The sequence below is a fragment of the Crocodylus siamensis genome, chromosome 8, assembly GCF_052110815.1.
Source record: "Crocodylus siamensis isolate JL-2025a chromosome 8, ASM5211081v1, whole genome shotgun sequence".
Taxonomy (NCBI): Eukaryota; Metazoa; Chordata; order Crocodylia; family Crocodylidae; genus Crocodylus; species Crocodylus siamensis.
Window position 1 is genome coordinate 8,806,005 of NC_143402.1, and position 22,152 is coordinate 8,828,156.

The 22,152-nt window shown below is 45.3% G+C and overlaps 1 protein-coding gene across 7 annotated transcripts in view; it reads left to right on the forward strand.

Annotated features, from left to right (window-relative positions):
• The window catches only part of MAMLD1 (mastermind like domain containing 1), a 343,611-nt gene that overhangs the window by 305,096 nt on the left and 16,363 nt on the right, over window positions 1-22,152 (forward strand). For all 7 annotated transcript variants that reach the window (XM_090060421.1, XM_090060423.1, XM_090060422.1 and 4 more), the window contains one exon: window positions 3,218-4,909. In XM_090060421.1, coding sequence (XP_089916547.1) covers window positions 3,338-4,909 — 1,572 coding nt within the window. In that variant the 5' untranslated portion in view covers window positions 3,218-3,337. The remainder of the gene's footprint in view (window positions 1-3,217; window positions 4,910-22,152) is intronic.

Below are 22,152 nucleotides of genomic sequence, written 5' to 3' on the forward strand. Positions count from 1 at the left end.
ACAAAATGCCAAGATCTTTTGCTTTAAAAAATCATAGAGATTTTACTAAATGTAAAAAGGAAATGCTTCTAAAAGCTTGCGTGTTCCTGAACACCTTGAGACAAGCGCTTTTAAGAGTGTCAGTCAGGGACTGATTTTTCAAAGCTGATTGGCTCTGGTTAGGCACCTAATAAGAGCTGGCTTTCAGTACAGCCGAGCACCCTACTGATCCTGCTGTAGCACATACGGCCTGGCCGGACTGCTTGAAAGGGCTCCACATGCTCCAGCCCTCAGCTGGAGAGGCTGAGCCCTTCTGAGAATCCTGATCTTCCACCCAGACCGGTTTTCTAGTAATATCCAGGAGAAAACTGAGTTTCCTCTTCTTGTTTACTCTCCAGCATAACTCTCTCAAAATATTTTTCTGCTCATTCTGGAAGCCCAGATTTCTATGCAGTAAACTCAGAGCAAAGGAATGTCCCGTGGCATGAGAAGCATTGGCAGGGACTGGTGTGCCAGCACTCCTGTTGGCCAAGTATGGCCGGTGCCCCACAGTTTCCAGCCTTAGCTTTCCCGGCGTGCCACTTGGGAACATGCGGTGCCTGTTCTAGAGATGGGAGGGGACCTGTGCAAGCTCCCTATGTGGACATGCTTAGATTGAAGGTGTTGTGCCCTGTTATCGTGGCTTGGAGCGCATGGGCAGGGTATGCTTGAGTATGCAACTTTAGCCCCAATTTATGAAAGCAAAGAATAGGGATGCCCCTGAAGAACATGATGCCAGACATCCTGTGCTTCAGGCAAACACCTGAAAGAAGACCTGAGCCTCATGCCATGACGAACAGATTTTGGCCTTGTCAGGCCTCTGGATTAAAAGATGGTCTGTAACTTTCTGCTGACAGCAGCCTGCCAGGATCCCCCAGATGCTTGGAGCTAAATAGTAAATACTTTTGGTCCCTGTGGCCACAGCAGTGAGGACAGCGAGGTACTCTTGCACAGGAAGGACCTAAGCCACATATAGTTCCCCCAACCAGCAACAGAAGACAACAGGAATCCAGTACAGCTGTCAAACGCCCAGCGTGTGTTCCTTGTAACTAGCACTGCTTGACAGGCGAGCGCCCACGTCCTGCACCAGCTGCAACTTGCAAGTGCGTTTCAAGTGCAGCCCACGTTGAGCACAAAGCTGGCCTCTCGGGGCCCACCTGCAAACTGTGCAAGAAGAGTGGCCAAGCACCATGTAAAGCCTGAGCAGAAGCTACATTTACCATACCCCCAGGCTCACCTCTCCACCCCAACCCTCAAACCATCACTGTCCGAGTGACCCTCTGCCTTCCCTCTGTACCTGCCTTGCCCTGTCTAAACACTACCCGTAGATCAGCGATCCCACAAGCCCAACCACACAATCCTCCTCCTTTCCCAGCCCTGGAAAGTAAGAGGTGGCAAAACAGAGGCAGTGGGGGGAGACAGGCTGTTGCATAAGGCCTGTTCTCCCAGTCCTCCCTGAGAAAATGAAAATTTAGCTTTTGCTTGTGCAATTAGAGGCGACATCTTTGGGGCAGGCCAAGTTTGGTCTGGGTCTGTAAAGTGCCCAGCGCAATGAGTCCTGATCTCGGGCTCCCCAGGGGCCAGCAGAATGCAAATAAGACATTGTAAGCTACAGCACAGTGGGTGAATTAGTTGATAAACCTGGTTTAGGTCAGAGCACTTGGCTGAGTGCCTTTATTCTTGCAAACGTGCCAGGGGATCTTTTAAATAACCACAAATCTCTCCCAAAAGGAAAGGAGCTGGTGTAGAGGCTTTATCTGCCGTTGCTCTCTGCACACACTGGAAATTGAGTATTAGGGACAGTGGGAGAAGCTGTATAGATTACGAGCTACAGAAGTGAATACTATCTACACTAGAAAGGGTCTGCAAAAAACTGCATAAGTATATCTGTACCAGTAAAGCCTTCTAGTGGAGGGACAGCTTATAATGGCAAGTTTTTATACTAGTTTCCTGACTTGAATAGGCTACCCTATAAGCTAGCCCAAAGAAGGGCTGTTTTCCATTGTAACTGGAGATTCACTAGGCTACTGCCAGCAAAGCCACATCTGTTGTGGGGGTGATATTTTTGTTTTCCACACTCCTAACTGGCAAAGTTGGCAAAAATTTTAATTGGAGGCCAAGCTTAGGAGAAGCGTACAAGTGTTTGTTTTATCCTAAACACATTTAAGGGGATATAATGACCCTCTCTGATTTGCCTGTTGGTATTTAGGTAATTTTCTAAATGCAGTCTCTCCCTACTGATAAATAAGAACATAATTTTAATGGCCTTAACTTGAAGCAGCAGCGTTAATGTCTGATTAATCCTATGACACACAGGTCATGGTTATTAAAATGAGAACTACAGATAATTATATTTAGAAAAGATTGGCATATCTTGTTGAGTGCGTGTTGGAATCATTGTTTTCAGTTTAACTATCTTTACATACAGTAAAAAAAAACTGGTGGTTGTTTTTTTTTCTTAAAGATTTCTGGATTTGTGATTCACCCATTTAGTGAGGAACACAAGTTATCTATGCCTTTATTATATTTGAAAACACATCAGTTTTTGTCAATGAGTTGCAATCCTTCAACTGAACAAAGCCTATACTGTTGCTGATTCATAAGAACAAACAAAAATGAGATTTTTAGGTGTTTTGTGCTTAAGGAGCTTGGGAGCTGAAAATCTATTTGGTTAGCTGAGATGGTTTTTTGTTTTGCTTTGTTTAGACGGTATGCCAATTATTTCAGATGCCCTGTGTATGAAAAATGTAAAATAGTTTAGCTGTCTCAGGTCTAAATTTAATATCAATCATTGGCAATGGGTCACCCGACTTTATTCTATGATTTATTCAAATCTGCCATTGTTTAGACTAATTATTTTTTCCATAAAAATGTTGGCATGTTTGTTTATGCAGGGAGTATAAAGTCCTAATTGAAATGGTACTAGAAACTGTTTAAAAAAGGAAAAAAAGCCTCTTATTATTGTTCACAAAGACGGCCAGTATTTTACAGCTTTAACATCTGTTTGAAGACCAGCATGTCAGGTCTAGTCTTTGCCTGACTCTGACTTCAGTAAAGGTGCACGGCTGAAATCCTGGCGGAAAGGGTTCTGATGGGTTAATGTTTTGTTTTAAATTAAGGTTTCTGAGTGTCTCAGGTTTGCACTTTGCAGCTGTAGGATGTGTTATTAAAAGGTCAATAATAGCTTCTTTTCTTGCAGTTACAGGGATCCATTAAGAGAAAACTGGAAGATGATAGCTCTCCTGCCTCCAGTGGCGTGCCTGATGTCATATTCCCAAGTGACAATAAGAGACTCTGCCTTGATGATGTAACTCTTTCCATGGGCCAAGGCACCAATCCCAATGTGCCATGTCCAGATATGCAGAACTCTCCATTCTCCACCAGTCATGGTGCTCCTTCTCTAGGAGTGGCTGGTCATCCAGTGCTACTTGAAAACAATCACATGAATGGCAGTGGCATTGGTTCTCCATTTTCCGTACCACCCAACACCGAGATAGGTCAGAAAGGGTCAACAGGTGGACAAAATAATATCGTTCACTATGACGAGAAAGGAAGCAGCATGCAGTCTGTGGACCAGGAGCTGCAGGACCTGTTGGAAGAGCTGACAAAAATGCCTGATCCGTCTCCAAATGAGCTGGACCTTGAGAAGATCTTGGGAAGCAAAGCTGAGGAGCCGCTGAGCCTGAGTCACTCGCAGCCAAGCATAAGCACCACTCCAAAGCCCTCTCCCCAGACGTCTCACCTGGAGAACCATGTTACTAACAAAGACTTTTCTCCAGGTTGCAATCCAACCAGTGGAGGATCCCCCCAGATGAGGCCTTCATCCGCTGGGGCAAATTATCCTGTTCCTCCTCCGAATAAAGCGGCTGCATCGCCCATCTCTACAGCGGCACAGAATAAGAATCAGCCGCCGTCAATCCTCCCAGTACCCTTGTCCAACATGCCTGGCTCTAACTGGCATGCACAACAACTAAAGCAGCTGGCAGCAAGCAAGCAAGTATCTACACCTAAGCCACAGGCTCCCAGCTGGCCAACCATGTCCCCTCCAGGACTTTCTCCACCCTACAGGCCAGGATCATCCCCTCACCATCAACCTTTCAGCCCTCAAAATGTCATGGTCTCTGGCATGACCTCTAATAGTTTACCAGGAAACAGCATTCAGAGTCCTCAAAACACTCTGCTTTCAAGCATGGCTTCCAATAGCAACCCATCTAGCGGACCCTCCCCTCAATATGGGGCTGAGAAGCTCTCCAGCCCAGCTCTTAATCAGCAGCCTTTCAGCCCTCAGAGCTCCATGCTGCCTGGCATGACTTCCACCAGCATCCCTGCCAACAATATTAAGAGTCCACCGAACAACTTGGTCTCTAGCATGGCCTCCACGAGCACGGGACCCTCCCCACCATACAGGCCAGAAAAATTGTCAAGCCCGGCTCTCCACCAGCAACCCTTCAGTCCTCAGAGCACGTTAATCCCCAACATCACACCCCCTAGCAATTCCCCCAGCATGCAGAACCCGCTTTTCAAATCGATGACGACCAGCCAGACCAAAAACATGAACCTCATTATGCAGCAGCCATCCAATGGCTTGCAGCCGGGACTGGTGAGTGAGAATCCGGTCAGCCAAGACCAATTTTCTTTCAATAACACCAAACCACTGTCTCATTTTACATCTGACTCAACGGCTCAAAAGATGCCCCCCATGACTGCAGGGCAGGGGCAGCAGTCCCTCATACATTATCTCCAGCAACAGCAGCAGCAAGCTCCAACCACGCAGCAGGCTCTGCAGCAGGCAAGCAACTCGCAGTTTATCCAGCAGCAGCTTCGACAGCTCATGCAGCCACCTCGCTTGCAGAGACCAATGCAGCCTACGCTGCCATCTCAACCCAGACAGGTGAGACCCCTCTATATTACAGGGTTATAGGAAAATGCTGATTGTGGTTTGTTTGCCTCACTTTAGCATTTCATCTATAGTGCCCCTAAGTCTATTGGGTACGGGCATAGATAACTTGATAACAGCATCCTGGGGTCCTTCAGAGTAATTCTGATTTATTTTTGCAACTAAAATGCAATGCCATTCCATCACATGCCTCCCCAGTTGTTTCCTCTCACTGTGCGGATAACTTCACACTATTACACAAGGAGTGTCTCAAGCCACACAAATTGGTTCTTTTTAAGCATAGCCTTTTAGCTTATTTTGTTAGCAGCCGAGATGTGTTCCCTTGACAGATTTTCCATTATCTGTCATTGCCATTTATTTTTTTTAAATGGGTATTTTTTTAATATGCAGAACTGAGTCCAGCTCCATGTTATACCTCTGAAGCCAGGTAGAAACAGGAGGGATGAAAATACAGCCAGAGTATGTTCAGCAGATCAGATGAAGCATAATTTGACTAGCAAAAAGGCAGTCTTGAAATCCCTTTTGCCAGCACTCACCAGAAGTGACCTGCATTGGCTGTGTGCCATGCCCTGCCTTGGACTCATGCATGTGGCTAAACCCGGGAACACGGCTAGTGTGGGAGGAATGCCATTTGGTCCCTTGAATAACTCCCACTGGGAGATAGGAGGAGTTGCATCTACTGCCATTCTGCTGCAGAGAGATTCATTGGGACAACAGGCCCTTAAAGGGAGAACTTAAGGGGTGGCATTTGTTGTACAGACTTGGGAGTGAGGGAGAAACACCTATATCTTAGGTGCTGGAAAACCTTTCAAAACAGAGATTAAAAATCAACCTCTCAGCCCCAGCAAAATGCATTGCTAGCCAGAAGCAAAACTCTGGCAGTAGAATCTGCATGGCGACTGCGTTGTGCACACGTGATTCTTGCCACTAAGTGGCATGGAGTCCCATCATGTCACCACTGGTTAGCATCTTTAATGCCTGTAAAAGGCTACTATCTATGGTTTTCTTGGGCTGTCCTTGGATGATTGGGAAATAAAGGACAGAATCCTGGACTTCTTCATTCTTCTTTGCTGTAGAGTGGTCAGCTTTTTAAAGTGCCAGCTCCCACACTGTGGTTTCTTAGCTACAGCAGCCTGTTCCTTTGCTAAGAATAAGAAAAAGGTAAATGTTGGTAAATGTCAGCTTCTTAATGGTAACTGCCTCTGGCTTATTTCCAGGGTGTCATTTCAGGGGTGACCCACCTTTCTTTCCAAATGACCTGTGCTCAATAGTCTCTTATTATGAGGCAGCTACTTAAAAATTGGCTGGTAGGGAAGGCTGCACCTCACTGCTGCATAGCTGGCTGTAGACAGGTGGGCACAGAGCACTTGAGGGGTTGATTAGGGACTGCAAAGCCCTGAGTCTGCAAAGCACTTAAGCATGTGCCTAACGTTCAAGCATTGTCTTTAGTGAGATTAGTCCTAGGTTGCATTGCTGTCTAACTGGTGCATCTTTTCCCTGCGCCCCTTTCCCGTGACAGGGTGGAGTTGTCCCACCCTTGTTGGATTGCTGAGATCCACTCTGCAGAGTCTCTTTCACGGATGGAAACAGCTCCCCTTTGGGGAACTTTCCGTCTGCCTGGCCTATGCTGTACCTCTGGCCTTTGCCTCCAGCCAGAGAGAGGGTGTAATGTGGGGACTATCGGTAAAGATCAAGGAGAGTCGAAGCAGTAATTACCAGTGATGAGCAAGTATTTCAGTTTCAGACCACTTAGGTAAGCGCACAGAGCCTCACTGATTTTACAAGCTAAAACTTATTACATTAATTATACAGTAAATGACACTGCTGCTCCAGATTTTATAGCCTGTTAAGCTGCCTATGAGAGATGGCGAGTGCTCGGCATCAGAACATGTATCAAAGTTTCATAACATTACCACAGTTTCTTACGGAAAAAGCAGATCATCCTTTTTTCCAGGAAAAAAATGATAACCGGTGCAAAATTATAAGAAAGCTTTGGAAAATGTTCTAGATACAGGAAGCTTCAGGCTTCAAGAATATTTACTGCATTTCTTGGAATATTATATTCAGTCTGATTTGCTAACAACTGGTTGCACCGTTGGGTCGAAAGGCACGGCGGTTGAGATGTTACACCTCATCTCGCTTGTACCAGCTTCAGTCCTGCATAACCTGGGGACGTTTTTGACTTAAGGAGCGGAACTGGGAGTAGAATCGGGGTCTTTTATATTTCATGCCTGTTCCTACTCCATCAAGGCTCACAGCGAATCAGACTTTTCAAACAGCTTTAGATTATTTCAAAAGTTAGAGTCAGAAATGTAGGGTCCAGGGGTGACAACTTCTGCTTCTTGAAAACTTGTAACTGTTGGGGGAAGACTCCATTTTTATCCCTGCTCACAAGGAAGTTCACACTGTACCAGGGACATTGTTTGGTTTTTAAAAGTCATCCACTTTCTGCATGTATGTGCGTGTTTGTAAATGTGACTGAAATCTCTAAGAAGACCCAGCGCTCTCCGCTTCGGAGTGAGAGGTGCAGCTTTGTGGAGGAGAAGAATGTGGACGGTGTCCAGTTGGAGGGTGAACAATAAAGCATGAAATCTGATCCTTGTAGCAGGCAGAGCGACATGGGGAAGGGAGCAGCTGCTGTGACACAAACCCAGAGAGCGAGTCTTTTCTGTTGCTGTTTTAGCGCATGCTGAAAAGACAGCTCTGCATTCCCAAGGCGGAGTAACCCGCCCATCTTGTACCATGTCAAAGGTTTTTGTATTAAACATTATATTTTTGCAGTTTAGTCCGGTCTCTTTCCAGAATCCCATATCGCCTGGAAAATTGGTAAATCTGATAATGTCTAATCTTTGCACATCTGAAGCGCTGTGTCTTTTATTGTAGAGCATTGACAGATATTGATTTAGCCACTGACCGTTTGCATTGTGTGATATTGTAAAGCTGGGCACTGCTAGCCTTAGTCTGTGCCTACTATCAAGTTTTCATTCGGCTCATTTCATACTTAAAACTCGCGGAGTGAAATGATGCAAGAAGGTCTGGATTCTAACAGCCACAATAACAGGACGGGCCGTAGATGCCAAAGAATCAAAAGGGGTCTCCAAAAGTATGCAGTGTGCCACAGATGCATTTTTTGGCTGCCTGTCTTCCTGGCGTCAGCATATGGAAAGCTGGGCACACGAGAGATTTGCCCAGGCAGACCACATGGTTTGCATGCATAAATGCAGTTTGGATGTGCAAATCTGGAGTTCTGTCCAGTCAAAACTCCACAGCCTGTTGGTTACACTGTTAACATGTGACTATTTCAGGGAAGTTGCCTTGGATTCCTGTCAGTGGGAGAAGAGCTGGGTCCTTGAAGTGGAACCTAAGGTCTCCAAAAGATGAGAGATGGGACAAGAGAGCCTGTAGTTATAGCGGTTGAATTCCAGTTGTGATGAAACAAGTGGATTGGGGCGCTTCCAGGCTTTGAAAAGGAAAATGTGACTTGTGTAATCTGGTGGGGGAGCATCATTTGGATTGTGTAAATATGATTAAGAGCAAAAGACCGATTTGCAGCTTGTTTGGTGGAGGGCATAAATAATACATTGCTATCTTTTGGGTGTGATGCGCTCCACATTTCTGTGCACCACTTGTCTCCAGCGACCGGGCCGGCTATACTTAGAGCTCTGCACATTCCTGTTGACACCCAGCACTGAGTTGTGCAGAGAGCAGTCAACAAAAGGTATTTTGGCCTCGGCTCTGTTGCCGAAAGTCGTAGGAGGGGAAGACTAGAGAGGGGCAGAACTAGAGGGACAGTGATATTATTAATAGGCTGTATGTTGCTATTGAGCAGTACATGGTGAATGGCAGGATAGTGAAGAGGATGCTAAAGAATGAAAAAACACACTGACAAAGGGACTTGACAGTGTTTCTTTAACTGTGGTGAAAGCTAGTAATACTGTATCTGAGTTGGCAGAGTAAATTAGAGGTTGCATAGAAAAACCAAAACCCAAGCTAGAGTTTTATATTTTTTTCTTTGTACATTTAAACTAATTTTTTTCTTGTTGTTTCTGAATACGAGTGCTCTACATCTAGAAAGAAATCTGAAGGAGAATTTGGTAATCATAAGTGCAACTGACCCTTGTGCCCAGTTAAATACCATAATGTGATGCAGGCTATGGCTATTATCTATGTGGATGTAAACATGTTAATACTATGTGCCTAGTTCTTCATTGCCTTGAAACATGTGAAATCATTTGCAGTGGCGGAAAGTCAGAGCACAGCGGGTGTAAAATGATACTATTCTGGCATGGTAACATTTTATACTCATCTGCTGTGATAGAAATGGATAACTAATTCTGAGAGGCGGTGGAGAGTGGGGGGAATTGAAGCTAAGCAGACCCAATCCTGTTGTGACTTCAGGGGAAAGCACAGGGTTTTAAGCAGGATTTCCTGGGCGTTATGTGAAAACTTGCCTGACTTAGAGAATACATCTATTTTCGTGCATTAATAATCTCCTGTTTATTAGATCAAAAATTCTGGCCAGATTTTATTGGTTACTTCTGTCTACTTTTTTCTTTTAAAGTCTCAGACTTATCTTCAGTGGCACTTTGCAAGAGGCTTGGTATTCTCCTTATCCCTTCTCTATTTTTCTTTTTTTTTTTTTCATGGGGGGGAGGGAAGGAGGGACTGTTGTTAGAAAAGTTTGTAAAATATTGCTCTTTTACTAACACCGCGCAGAAGAAAAACAGATTTGATTTCAAAGGGTAGTGCTAGCACAATGCCAGAGCTGAGGCCTTCGAGGGAGTGGAGAGCTTTTGAAGGCAAAGCAACAAGCCCTTCAGCTAATTAAGTGCCTTTGAATAGGCGAATAAAGAATGCCGGTGATGAATCAGGATTACAGAAAGCAATAAGTCTGAACCTGGAGTTTGACCTCTCCACAGATGTGAAAACATCTTCTTGACTGGTCATTTCTGCTTTTATATTTATTTGTGCAATTGAAACTGTTTTTCTCCAAGATGCAGAGAATTCCCCCCGTTCTTTCAACAGAGTCTCAAAGGAGCTGGCACGAAAGTGTTACAGAGCAGTCATTGTCTCTGCCCCCCCTTCCGCCCCCCCAGTAAATAACGTTTAAATATGTTTTAGAAGCAGGAGTTAATGCTGAAAAAGCTCTGGTGAGTTTGGTCACATCATAACCTCAAAACGCAGGCTTTAACTATTAAATTACAGAGGAGACTTCTAATTCATAGCTGACTTTTTGACATTAGTATGGTATTTTCCTTCATTTGTTTCTTCTGCCCTCTGATTCTGGATCTGAATGTATAACCCCCTGGTATAATGGATCTCTGTGATTTAAATCTCAGCCTTTGAGCTTCTTCAGCCCGTATTTTGGGATGTGTTAAGAAGGTATTGAGGTTTCCAGTAGCTCTGCTTTATGCATGTATCAGATCTTCTAGTTCAGCCATCTATATGTTCTGCTAAAAGCGAGTTTGTAGAGCTGGAGATATCTAAAAGCTCTTCATAGTGCATCAACCTCAGAGGAATAATTGGCAGGGAAGTAGTAATAACCCACCTCCTGTTGTAAATTGACTTGAGCCGTTGGTATTTCATTTACAATCCCCATCCCTGCCATCACCACCCTTATGTCTTCAGAGCGTTGCAAGGATGCTGTGTCAGAGGTGAAACACTTTCCCTAGTCCATCATGCTTTCACTGCCTTAAATTTATTCTTAACAAGATGGAAACAGTCCAGGCCAACAGTTCAGCTCTTACGATACAAGCAACCCCACAGAAATAAACTAGCATATTCACTCATGCTGCAGGACTAAAAATCTATCCGGGAAGAAAATGCAAGGCCAGAAATTGGTTTTAAAGAACAGGGTACAGACAAGAAGGTGATGTATGCATATTCATACACACTGATTAAAATGCTTGGTGGAGATGAAAGGGAAGGCAAGAGAAGGCACGTTTATGTACCAAAACCCCCCCAGATAAGCCTGGAATTTCAGCCTGACACTCTTCCTTTAATTAACTTCCTGGTCCCTAGGAACGGCAGCACATCATGGGACACGCTGCAAGTGGCCCTAGACCTCAGGGACAGTGAGCCACCACCTCACGCTCTCTGCCTTAATTCTGAAAAAAATCTTGTTTTTGTGGTTTTTAAGTGTGTCCCTGTGTTGCTTTAAGTAACAGACGCTTGTTTCCTTTTTTCTTTAATAGTAGTAGAAAAGAAGAAAAGCCTGCGCCACAAATGTATCAGGGAAGTCATACGATTGTGCTGAGGAGCGTGTGTCTGACTTAGCGTGAGACCACCCTGTCCACCGTTCCCTCACACTGGGCAGTAGCCGGCTGTACAGCTTTACTGGGGCTGCCCCTCCAGTAAGGAAATACCCAAAGGGAGTCAGGGAATCAGAATTTGGCCCGTGGTGCATTTGAAAAAGATCTTGCCAAAAAATCCTCTAAACCTGGCAGCACAGCCTCCCTCCCAGCCGCCCCATGGAGGTCGATTGCCACAGGCTCAAGTAAAGTTATCCTGATTTGCCTGATCAGGCCCTAACTACCAGCTAGGATTTCAAAAATTAACCCCCTTGATTTTCATTGGCACAAAAAGCATCCAGAGGGCTGAACAAAAGTCTTCTCTGGTTGGGGTTCCCCCTCCCTGCCCTGGGTCTTTGCAGGCTAAGAAACTATAAACGCTGAGGATTTTGAGTTGTCAGTGGCAACAATGGGAGGGCTTTCCCCTTATGATGTCACAGTTTGCCTGAGCATCATTTTTATACAAGAATACTAAAAACAGCGATTTGGTTGAGCGACCCAGCTTGTATCCCCGTGTAGAAGGCCATGCAGCCGTAGCGCTTTCTTGGCTTGGGAACTGCAGAATATATTCCTGAATGATGGCAAGTGAATATTTTCCAAGGGCCCTGTTTTGGGTGCTTTTGACACTGAAAACTTCTTTTGACTTCCACATATCTTGCTCCTGTTTTGGCCGCATTTGTAGAAAGTGTTTCTCTCCAAGGAGTTTTAGCAGCCAAACTTGGGACCTAACTTGACTTGACATTAACAAAGCAGCAGCTAACACTCGCATCATAAAAATCGTTTGTCAAGATGTTTTGAAGACTTGATTTGTATCTCATGTCTCTGGTCTTACCATCGTACAGTATTCAAAAACTTTGTGTGTATTTTACAAGGCAGAAATCATTCAAATTAAGGGTAAAAAACCAATGCAACAGTAAAGGGAAAAATCCTTTTAATTGCCATCAGACATTAATCGAGCAATTATTCAACAGTTTGGAGGCTTGGGGAAATACAGTTGGCTACCTTATCCTTGTGGGTAGGCTACTTCTGTAGTTTTCTGCCTGAGCAAAGTAGCACACAAAAAATAAAAGTGCAAACATGTTGTGTTTCAAGTGCAGTACCTAGAAATAACTTTCCTGGTAAAATGAACTCAGTGTCTTTTCTTTTTCTCTGGGCATTTTGGAGAAATTTCACTGTGTGGGTGGGGGAAAACAAAGACGTGGCTGTAAACAGGAACTGATATTGTCTCTGGGCCTGAATGGAGAGAGAAACTGAACTAGTTTCATTGGTTCTCTCATGCATCTGTGAGTCTGGAAACACTGGGATGATTCACAGTTTTCTGATTAATACAGGAGCAAGCAAAATGGTGCAAATTAACTGCCATTATGGATCTGCTCTGTATGGCAAATATGCTTCTAGAACAAATGGTGTTGCATGAAGACAGCTTAGAGAAGAAGGTAATGGGTCTTAAAAACAAATTAGGAGCAGTCCCTTCAAAGCTGTTAACATTAAGGGTTGAAAGTGAAACGCTGTTACAAGCAGTCTTCAAAAACTAGTCCCATTTAAGTAGCATATCAGCCTGCTCCTTTTGACTTTGCAGTGTTTCTGTATTAAGCGCTTAGGGCTGTTTCAAGTATCACTCAGTAATCATTGGTAGAAAGTCAGTGGGAATGTAGCTGTCTCTTAAGGCTTTGAAGGCTAATCACTCCGTTACATGCACGTTCTGAAGTCTAATTTTTTTATGCTGGATTTAGAGAGAATGTTATAATTTCATGGTGTCATTCTCAGAAACCCTTCTGGTTGTTGGGGGTAAAAGTCAGCCTTGTCCTACCATTTAAGCCCCCAATAAAAAGAGGTAGAAAATGAATCTCTTCAGCATAAGCAGTATTATCCATATAAACTCATCATCACAGGCTGCATCTACATGTGAATTTTACTGCGGAGTAGACTAATTGGCTTCAGAATAAAGTGTCACCTTCTACATGTGCCACAGTATTAGGCCTCAGTAAACTAATTAACACCACTGTAAGATAGCACTTTCAGGGACAGTGCTATCTTATGGTGGAGTAATTAACTGCGATTAAATACAGGTGTAGATGCTGCCCATGGGTGTAAACTGTGCCCAGTCAGCAGGGGGCCAGACACCTGCCTGCTGCCTAGCCACGCAGCTCCGCGCTTTTGGCACTCATGCCCCAGCCAGCTCCTCCGTTACCCAGCGCTGCTGCCCAGGACAGAGCAGGGCAGGAGCAGCCCTGATGTAAACTGCTCTTCCCCAGGTCAAATTGCTGCTATCCCAGGCACAGGTGTAGATGTGCCTGAGAGTAGTTTACTCCATCTCAAACTGCTCCAGCATTTATTGCTTTGAATTAATTGCATGTGTATATTCACGCACCGTGTAACATTTCTGCTGCAATGTTACCAAAGATGAAAGTGGGATCCCCAAAGCCAGGGTGGTCCAAACCTGAACATAAGGCAAGGTGACGCGCACCTATGAGGAATACTGTTATTATATTCCCTCGGAAGACCAGGACAAGAGTGGGAGTTCATGTTGCAGACAGCTCTGTGCAGACATCCCACCTGGATAATTTAGTCAGAGGCCCTAGTCCTGAAAGAGTAGTGCACTTGCTAAACTCTACACTTTGAGGGTCATCCTTCTTGTATGTGTGAGGTTAACCCCATACGCAAGTCTCTGGGATCAAGGCCTACTCTGATAGGACAGGTAAGCATGGGGGAAAGAGGTTGGCATAGGAGCAGGGAGAGAGCTGGGAAATGGCACGTGGTTCTTTTTGACAGAGAACTTGGACGTTGCAGGGGACTGCAGCTCCAACTCACGCTGGAATTAACTGCCCTTGTTCCACACCAATTTAATAGCTGCGATCTTTGGGTTTCCTCAACGTGGAGCACATTCACATCATTGTCTGTTACACTGGTTACTTGATCTCCATTGGGGCATGGTTTTTATGGGAGATCAGGAATAGCAGAAGCAAAACCTGCCCCTTGCAAAGAAATAAACAAAAAACCTAAACCATCTGCTATTCCGTGCACAGCGGTGACGAGAAGAAACCCGTAGAAGGCTCTTTTTGGACTTTCAGCCTTCTAACATTGATCTTTTCCTTCCCTTTCCAGAGAGATTAGGACATATATCCTGGGACAACTCTAATATTCCCAACACAAACAAGTTAATTTCAATTGGTACTTAAAGACGGGGGCCTGCTGGAAGTCTCCCCTTGGATACCGAATGCGTTTCACTCTCGTATTTCCTCTCGAGCAGCTCTCGAGCATTATTAAGCACGTGCTCTTGCTCTGTCTGGATTGGAGTGTAATTTACAAGCCACTTGTATTTGGATAGGCTCTCTTCCCTCTGTCATTGCTGAAAGGGGTTGTTTAAACAAGGAATGATCTTAAATCTGTTCTTTTTATTTTCCACACCCCTTTTTCTGCTCCGTTCTTTGTTAAATCAGCACATGCCCCTTTTGAAACTGCTCCCTTTTGTTTTCTATATGGAAACGTGGGGTTTTTTAACAGAATAAGTGCATAACGAGGATGAGTTACTTTTTTTTTTTTTGGGTCTGTTTTCCCAAGAGATGTCCCGTGACTTCCTCTGTTACTCTATTAATCGCTGTAGCTCAAAATTAATTCTGATCAAAGAAGCAGAATGAGGTTGAAAAGTGCAGATTCTGGCAATTGACTGTTTAGATTCCCTGCTGAGCTCATTCCGATCTGGATTTAAGCTGTTCCTGCTGTATTTTTCCTTCTCCACTTACTGGCAAAAGAACATTTTCCAGCCCCACACTCACCAGGGGCAATGCTGAATGCAGAGCAGTAACCATGGGCTGACCAAGCATCCAGGCTGCTTCAGATGAGATTGGGAATGACAACATTTCTCCAGGATCTACAGTTCTGCTAGAATATTAGGAGGAGGTGTTGTTACCTGTGTCGGTTTGAGAGGTGTGTCTGCATGGATCTCATTTATTCCATTATGGAAGATGTACAAACCTAAGAGCAAAACTGTGGCTTAGGAGAACCTGGAGTAAATAATGACATTTCTGTGTTGTTTTTTGGGAGTTTGTTGTTTGTAACGTAAGAACTGTGCTTTTTTTTCCCCCCTTTTTGCATCTATACCTGAATTATTACAGCTCCTCCAAGTGGGAAGGAAATTGTTTTAATGTACTTAGGGAAGAAAATTGTAAACCCCTTGAAATCTCTGGTGAAAGCTTTACAGTAAAATGACTCAGTTTAAAGATGCAATTGGTTTTAATGTCTGCTTCAAGCTAAAGTCCCAGCACTGTGAAATGTTCTTGGATTTCTGAAGCAATTTAAAAATCTCAGAGTTTAGTAACAATACCTGCTGTTGGGAAGTAGTGCTGTGTGTGATCTCTCAATTGCACCCATTCTGGATTTTAGGCTCTCTCTCAAAGAAGAAATGCCAAGTCTATATACCCGGGTTTCCTTTTGCACGTTTGTTCCTGATCTTGCAGACTTCACGAACCCAAACTCCATGTTAACGGCGGTGGGAATTCTGAATTCTCGACAAATAGTGTGGGGCTTTGGTGTTGTGATTATTTATTATTATACAGCCCTCCAAAATGTGTTGGGCAGTTCACAACTATAGATGGATACATCCTGAACTCCAAATGGGGACGCTGATAGCGTTGAAGTGAACAGTTGCAGCTGAAATGTGAATGGCGTTCCATTTTCCGATGATATTATTTATTTACAGATTTAAGAGCACTTAAGATTAGCAGAAACAGAAAGTGATACGGCATCGCGGTGTACTGACTAAAGGTCTGAAAATTTGTGAGTAGAGCCAGATAAAGTTTTTTCTCTCAAATATTTGTTAAGGAAAAATGTGTTTCCATTATTAATCCTAAATTCTCTGTAATCTATTTGAAACTGAATTTTCCATTTTGGGGTTTTTTTTTAATGACAGTCTTGGCATTTTTTTAAAATCTAAATTTAGTTTTTGTCAAATGTTTTGCATGGGAATAGGGGGAATCCATTTCGCAACCCGCTCAGCCTGGTGGCTTCATTTGTGATATGCAGCCAAAGGGCCCAGTGACTTAATTTAAAAATGACCTGTGTCCGGAACGAGAGTCCCTGGATGAAACAAAGTCTGTAGGTGATCTCAATGGGTTAAGCGTGCGCATACCACCTTTGTGCTGGCGTGCAAAACTTGCAGCTTTCATTTGCTGGAATCTCCCCAGATCTTGCACACATTTTTAAATTCACAAATATTTATGGACAGTGACTAAACTTGCAGTGTGATTTCTTGTCTTGTTTAATTAAAAGTGTGAACTTTGTGGAGGCTTCTGAAACAACAGCGGTGTGCACATGCCATTGTAAAGAAGATCTTGCCTCTGAAGTACAAATCTTTGGTATCTCTCTCTCAAGGGAAAACGTTCGAGGGAATTAAACCACTGCTGTCTAAGTTAGTGTGAGGTTATTTTGTACCGTCTTCTCTTGACACAGCCTGCTTTTTTCCTTCTAATTGGGAGTAGGCATTTAAAAAACTGAATCTGACCAGTACACTAAAAGTTTCCAAGCTGGACTTTCTTTGCCTGCGGTCCACGTTCTCAAGTAATATGGGAATGAGAATCTCCCGGCACGGCTGTGAGGAGCCCCTTTGTGCCACAGCTGTAACAAAGTAATTCACTGTATTAGGCCCACGAAGAATCAGGTGACCTACAAATACCCTGCATGTGTTTCTAACCCCGTTAAACTGCATCCTCTTGTAGCACCGTTCTTCCACACCTTTTATATAGAGAAAACATCTGGGGAAACTCCTGCACATGTTGTAAATATTACAGCCGTCAATACGTTACATTTTTAACAGTAGCTTGCAATTGGGAGGATGGGAAGGAAATGAGCAGAAAACATCCCATTATATCTCTCTCTCAAATCTTGCTTGTGAAAGATACAGTTACCATAATAATGATCAGTCACTAATTGATTCATCGTGGTTCCAGACAAGTGCTGAACAGAGGAGCCAGGCAGGCCATTTTCTTGTTCCAACTCCTCTTCGGGTTGTTTGCTGAGGAAGGGCAGGAGAGGGTTATAAAGCTGCTGCCACTACATCCAGTGTGTGTTTTTCTCAGAAGAGAAGAGACACTGTGAGCCAAAAGCTCTTTCCTTTGGAAATCATGGCTGGGAAGGGCCCCTTTGGCTTGCAAGACGAAGTGGGCAGTCAGACAGACCCTTTCCTGAATCCTAGGCAGGCACCAGACAGCTGAAGGAAGAGAGGCACCAGGCTGAATTAGATTGACTGACTGCCTTGGACAGTGAGGCAGTCGGCCTTAATTGGTTTGCAGCTGTTCATTTTTTTTTTTTTCTCCCTTCTCCCCTCCCCCGCCCCATTTCTCTTTCCCCTTCTCCCATCTGACCACCCAGGCCCACCACCCCTCTAGCAAGAGAGGAAACCTTGCCAAGTTGGGGAAGAAGCATCTAAACTAGCTTTACTAATTTTTAGCAGCTTTTAAATCCTGAAGAGCAGCAGCAAATTGGGAGGGAATGGAGAAGCATTAAAAAAAAAAAAAAAAGGGGGAAAAAGAAAAACTAAACCTAGTACTTTTAGGTGCTTATTCTTGGTGGGGGATGTGCACATGATTGTCCATCACCTGCTATAACCTGTAGGCAAGACTCTCCACAGTGCCTGGTGGCTGAGGCTGCTTGGGCACTGCCTTCGAGAAGGACCTTTCCTGGAAGCCTCCGCTTCGAAGGTACTGAGATATACTGCTTCTTGGGAGACGGGTCTGTGTCAAGGGTCTCAAGTTGGGCACCTAAAATGGGGTCAAAATGTGTAGGTTGTGTACACTAGACTGGGCGCAAAGCATGGGAGTTCAACTCGTCTGTGTAGTTTAGTTCACTATCTGTAGGGTTGCTTTCTCCAAGCTGCTTTGACTATGGGGTTCTGATCTTCTCCCAGTAGAAATGGGCAGGCGTTGCTGTCCTCCTGTTCTCTCTGTCCTATTGCTTGCTCTCACTTCTCGCTATCTCTGATTCTTCTGTGTTCCCAGAGGACTAAGAGTCACCCTTGGGGAAATTCCTGATTTTAATGTGATGCTCCTTCCCAGCGACCTTGAAGGTTGGAAGCCAAATTTTCTTTGGGAGGATCATCATTGCAGCAGCTTCCTCAGGAGGAGGAGATGAATAGCAATCTCCAACCCTTCTGGATCCACTTTCCTTCACTGTTGTTGGTCCCTGGGCAGCCGCAAGGCTTCTAATGGTATCCTGTGAATTGGAGTCAGAGACAGCCAAGCCAGAAGAGCTCCTGGGCCCATCACAGAAGCTGACCCTGTGAGAAGAACAGTTTGATCTGCACCATAGGAAATTATTAGTACTGCTTTCAGGAAAGATTTCATCCCCAGGGCCCTATGACTTTCTCCTGTGAAATAGGCCTAGTTCAGCTCCAAATTTTGATATTTCTGACTCGGGTTTTATTCAGGAGCTTATTTGCTGGATGCTCTAGCTTAAATCAGTTAAATGTTCTCGGTGTAATCAAGTGCTCCCTGACCCCCTAGCAGACTTTGAGGGTCACTCCTCAGGTGCGCAGTACGGGTTTACATACGTCTGCAGGATCAAGCCATCAAGGTCCGATTAGGCAACCCGTAAAAATAGCGTCTCTCATCACACCAGTCATGCCTGAACCTGTTGCCTGCACAAGGAACCAGCTTCTGTTGCTGTAGTTTCATCTGCTTTTGCTTGTAAGGATCTGCACAGTGCCCTAGTGATGGAGCTCCAGTTATCCTCCTAGGAGGATGAGTGCTGCATTTCAGAGGGCCATAGCTCTGCCGGTATCCATACAGCAGCTTGCCATTCTGGCCCTGTTCACCTCCACCACCAATGCCAAGCTAACCCAGTTTTGCAGCTGGTACCCAGTGCCAGAGGCAGCCTTTGTGGATGTCTCTAATTCCTGGACTTGTGGAATCCAGTGTCTGTTTTTCCTACTGTTCTACTGATTCTTATGGTCTTCATTGCCAGAGGTAGAGCACGAGATGAGGTTAGAAGCCAAGCCACGTATACTCCTGGGGTACAGCCAGTTGAGCCTTGTCCCCTCTCACTCTAACCAGCTATCAGTTTGTCTTCTCAGCTTGTTACAGTGATGTCCCCCAAGTGGCTAGTGAGTAACCCCAAGTGTCACCTGCGTGTCCTCCTCCAGGTCACTTGGCCTTCGGTGCCTTGCAGTCGGCACTAGGAAGTAAGGCTACATCAGTAGAGTAAGACCATTGTGCAGTGTATATATTCCCATGCAGCTTTGAAGCAAGCAGGATCTAAAGGCATGATAATCTGTTTGGGTAAGACATACTTGCTGAGAGCTTATTTTTATAACGTCTGTTTTAGCAGAAGCCAGAACTTGAAGTGGGCACCAACACAAGATTTCAGCACAGTTCTCTTATTCCACAGCCATGCAGCAGGCCTAGGCGGTTTGAGGAACAAGGGGGTCCAGCAGCTGTAGGCTGTGAGGGTCAGGAGGATTTGGGTCTGGAAGGACACTGATTGAGAAGGAAGGGACAGTGCTGTATTGGCAACTTCGCAACTTTTTTTTTTTTAATCTATTCGGCTTGCAGCCTCTGAGAGCTCTGGCAGAGAGAAAGAGGAATCAAAACCTGCTCCATGAGCTGCAATGCCTCTGCACCTCCTTGCTGGGACCGGAAATCCATTGTGGCGTCCTGATTAGTGCTACTGAAATCAGAAACCTCTCTTTAGGCAGATAAGGATCTTGTGAATGAAAATTGAACCTGTTCATCCTGAATTTTCACAGGGCTGGGTTATATAACCACAGGCCAGATCCAGGGCCAATCCCCTCTGTGTCACCTCGTGAAAAAGTGAGCCGTTCTCCCCCACCACAGTTTCTCCCCAAACCACTGAGCTTTCCCTCTGCCAGCTCCTTTGGGGAGGCAGCCGCTTGGGGCCAAGGGCCGTTCAGGGCAGGGCACTCGCTGTTTGGGGTGGTCCAGGCCCTCTGCCTCCCTCCTGCCGTCTCCAGCCCCTGGCTGTCTAAAGGTTGCACAGGGGACCCACATTTCATGCTTCTTCACATGCCAGTCTCCAGCCTAACTCGAAGGAACTCCAGTGGGGCCATCCATGAGCATCTCAAATCCCATAATAGTCCCCTTAATGACTAGGTGAAGTAGGCTGTGTTTTGTCCTATTTTAATAACAAGTTCCTGGTTGAAAATAACCCTACAATTAAAACAAAACGCCTAATGATTTAGGGTTTGAAACTGCAGCTCTCAGAGCCTTCCTAAGCTCAGGAGGCACAAGACTGGCTCCTCCTCTGGTGATTTTATAATTGCTCTACAGAAGGGCCCTGGATGCACCCGTCCTTCTGGCACCGGGAAGCCGAGAGCACAGAGAGCAGCCTGGGGCAGAGCTCTGACTTCAGGGGCACAGAATTAGTGTGTTTGGCTACCTCCAAGTATTGACCTTTGGGGCTTAAAGCCATATGAACCAACAGTAGGGACTGCTTTATTTTAGGACCCATTAACTCCTTCAGAGACTTCCCAGCACCTGTTCATAAAAGCAGCCCCAGTGTGTGGCTTGGTAGCTGTGTTCCTTCGGGCAGCTCTGCCCTGACGGTGCATTTAGAAATGCCTGCATGCCCAGGCAGTCTGTGCCTTGGTGTTGCAGATCAAGCCAACTCATCCTTTGGATGAGCTTGGGCATACCTGGGAGCCCTGGGCACACCATCCCAGGGGAAGGTGGAAAGGGGAAAAAGGAAGGAGGGCCCCACTGCTGTTTTCCCCACCCGCACTGTTCTCGCTCGTGTCGGACAGACAGACTAGCTGACGGAGAGGTGCAACTGCATTCCCAGTTAGTGAAAGATGTGTGTGGGATGCGGGTGAGTGTCCCCAGCTCCAGCCAATGACCGCCCCAGTGGAACAACAAGCCATCGCAACGTTCAACCTCCGGACTGAGCTGCTTAAATCTGGCAGCATGGATCTGCCTGAAATGTAAAAATAAAAACCATGCTATTTTAGTGCTCTGGAATCAGGGATTATAAATAGCCCAGCCGGTGTGTTACTTCTGGCTGCGTGCGTCGTTCGTAAGACATCACTGCATCCGTCATTTACCTTTGGAACAGGCTGTCTGCTAATTAATGTGGCAACTGCAGTCTCCCCTGCGTTTGCATCTTGTGATGATGCTTGCAGGTGAGTGAGAAGATGCCTTCAAGACACAAGTCCTTCTCACTAGGCACTCAAGTTCAGCACCCAGTCTTGCAGACACCATTTCAGTAACTGTACATGCGGACAATGAGTGAGCAACTGCTGTCATTTTGGAGTTGTATGGTGAGTGCTAGTCATGAAGCAGGACTGTCCAGTACCTCTGACTTGAGACCTGGATTCAGATTCCAGCTTTGTCACAGACTTCCTGTGTGATTCAGGGCAAGCCACTTAACTTTATGTCTCACTTCCCCCACTATGGCTCAGGCACTGCCCTACCTCACATTAAGGATTATTACAACGAGGCAAGCTGTTGAAGCAGCCTACATAGGGTGCTGACTTCCTCTATTGCTTTGGAAAGTCACTTTCCTGCTTTCTCCCAGTTTTTCCATCTGTAACTTAGCGGCAGAATCCACCATACCAGCTTGCTGGGAGGAATAAGTGGGAAAACTGTCGTTGCACCGGTAACGTGTTATATTGGAAAATCAAGTTATACAACCTCTCTGCTTATGCACTGGTGTCTGCTCCTTCGTTGAATTGGGATAGGCTGCGCCCATGATGTGGCCAGTGTTCCCCGCTGGCACTTTGGCTGACTCAGACGGTGGGAACACTACAGTTGCAGTGTATTACTCAGCCACTGGCCCCTCTTTGTTCTAGCAGCATGGTCTGGTAAGCAAGAAGAGACAAAGTTGGGACTCAGACTCTGAGGGGGCCCGCTGGTGACTAAGAAAACGACCCTTCATACTGGTCGCTGTTTGGAGTATGATTCTTCGTCTCATGAGAGGAGCACAGGCTGGAGCAGTGCAGCA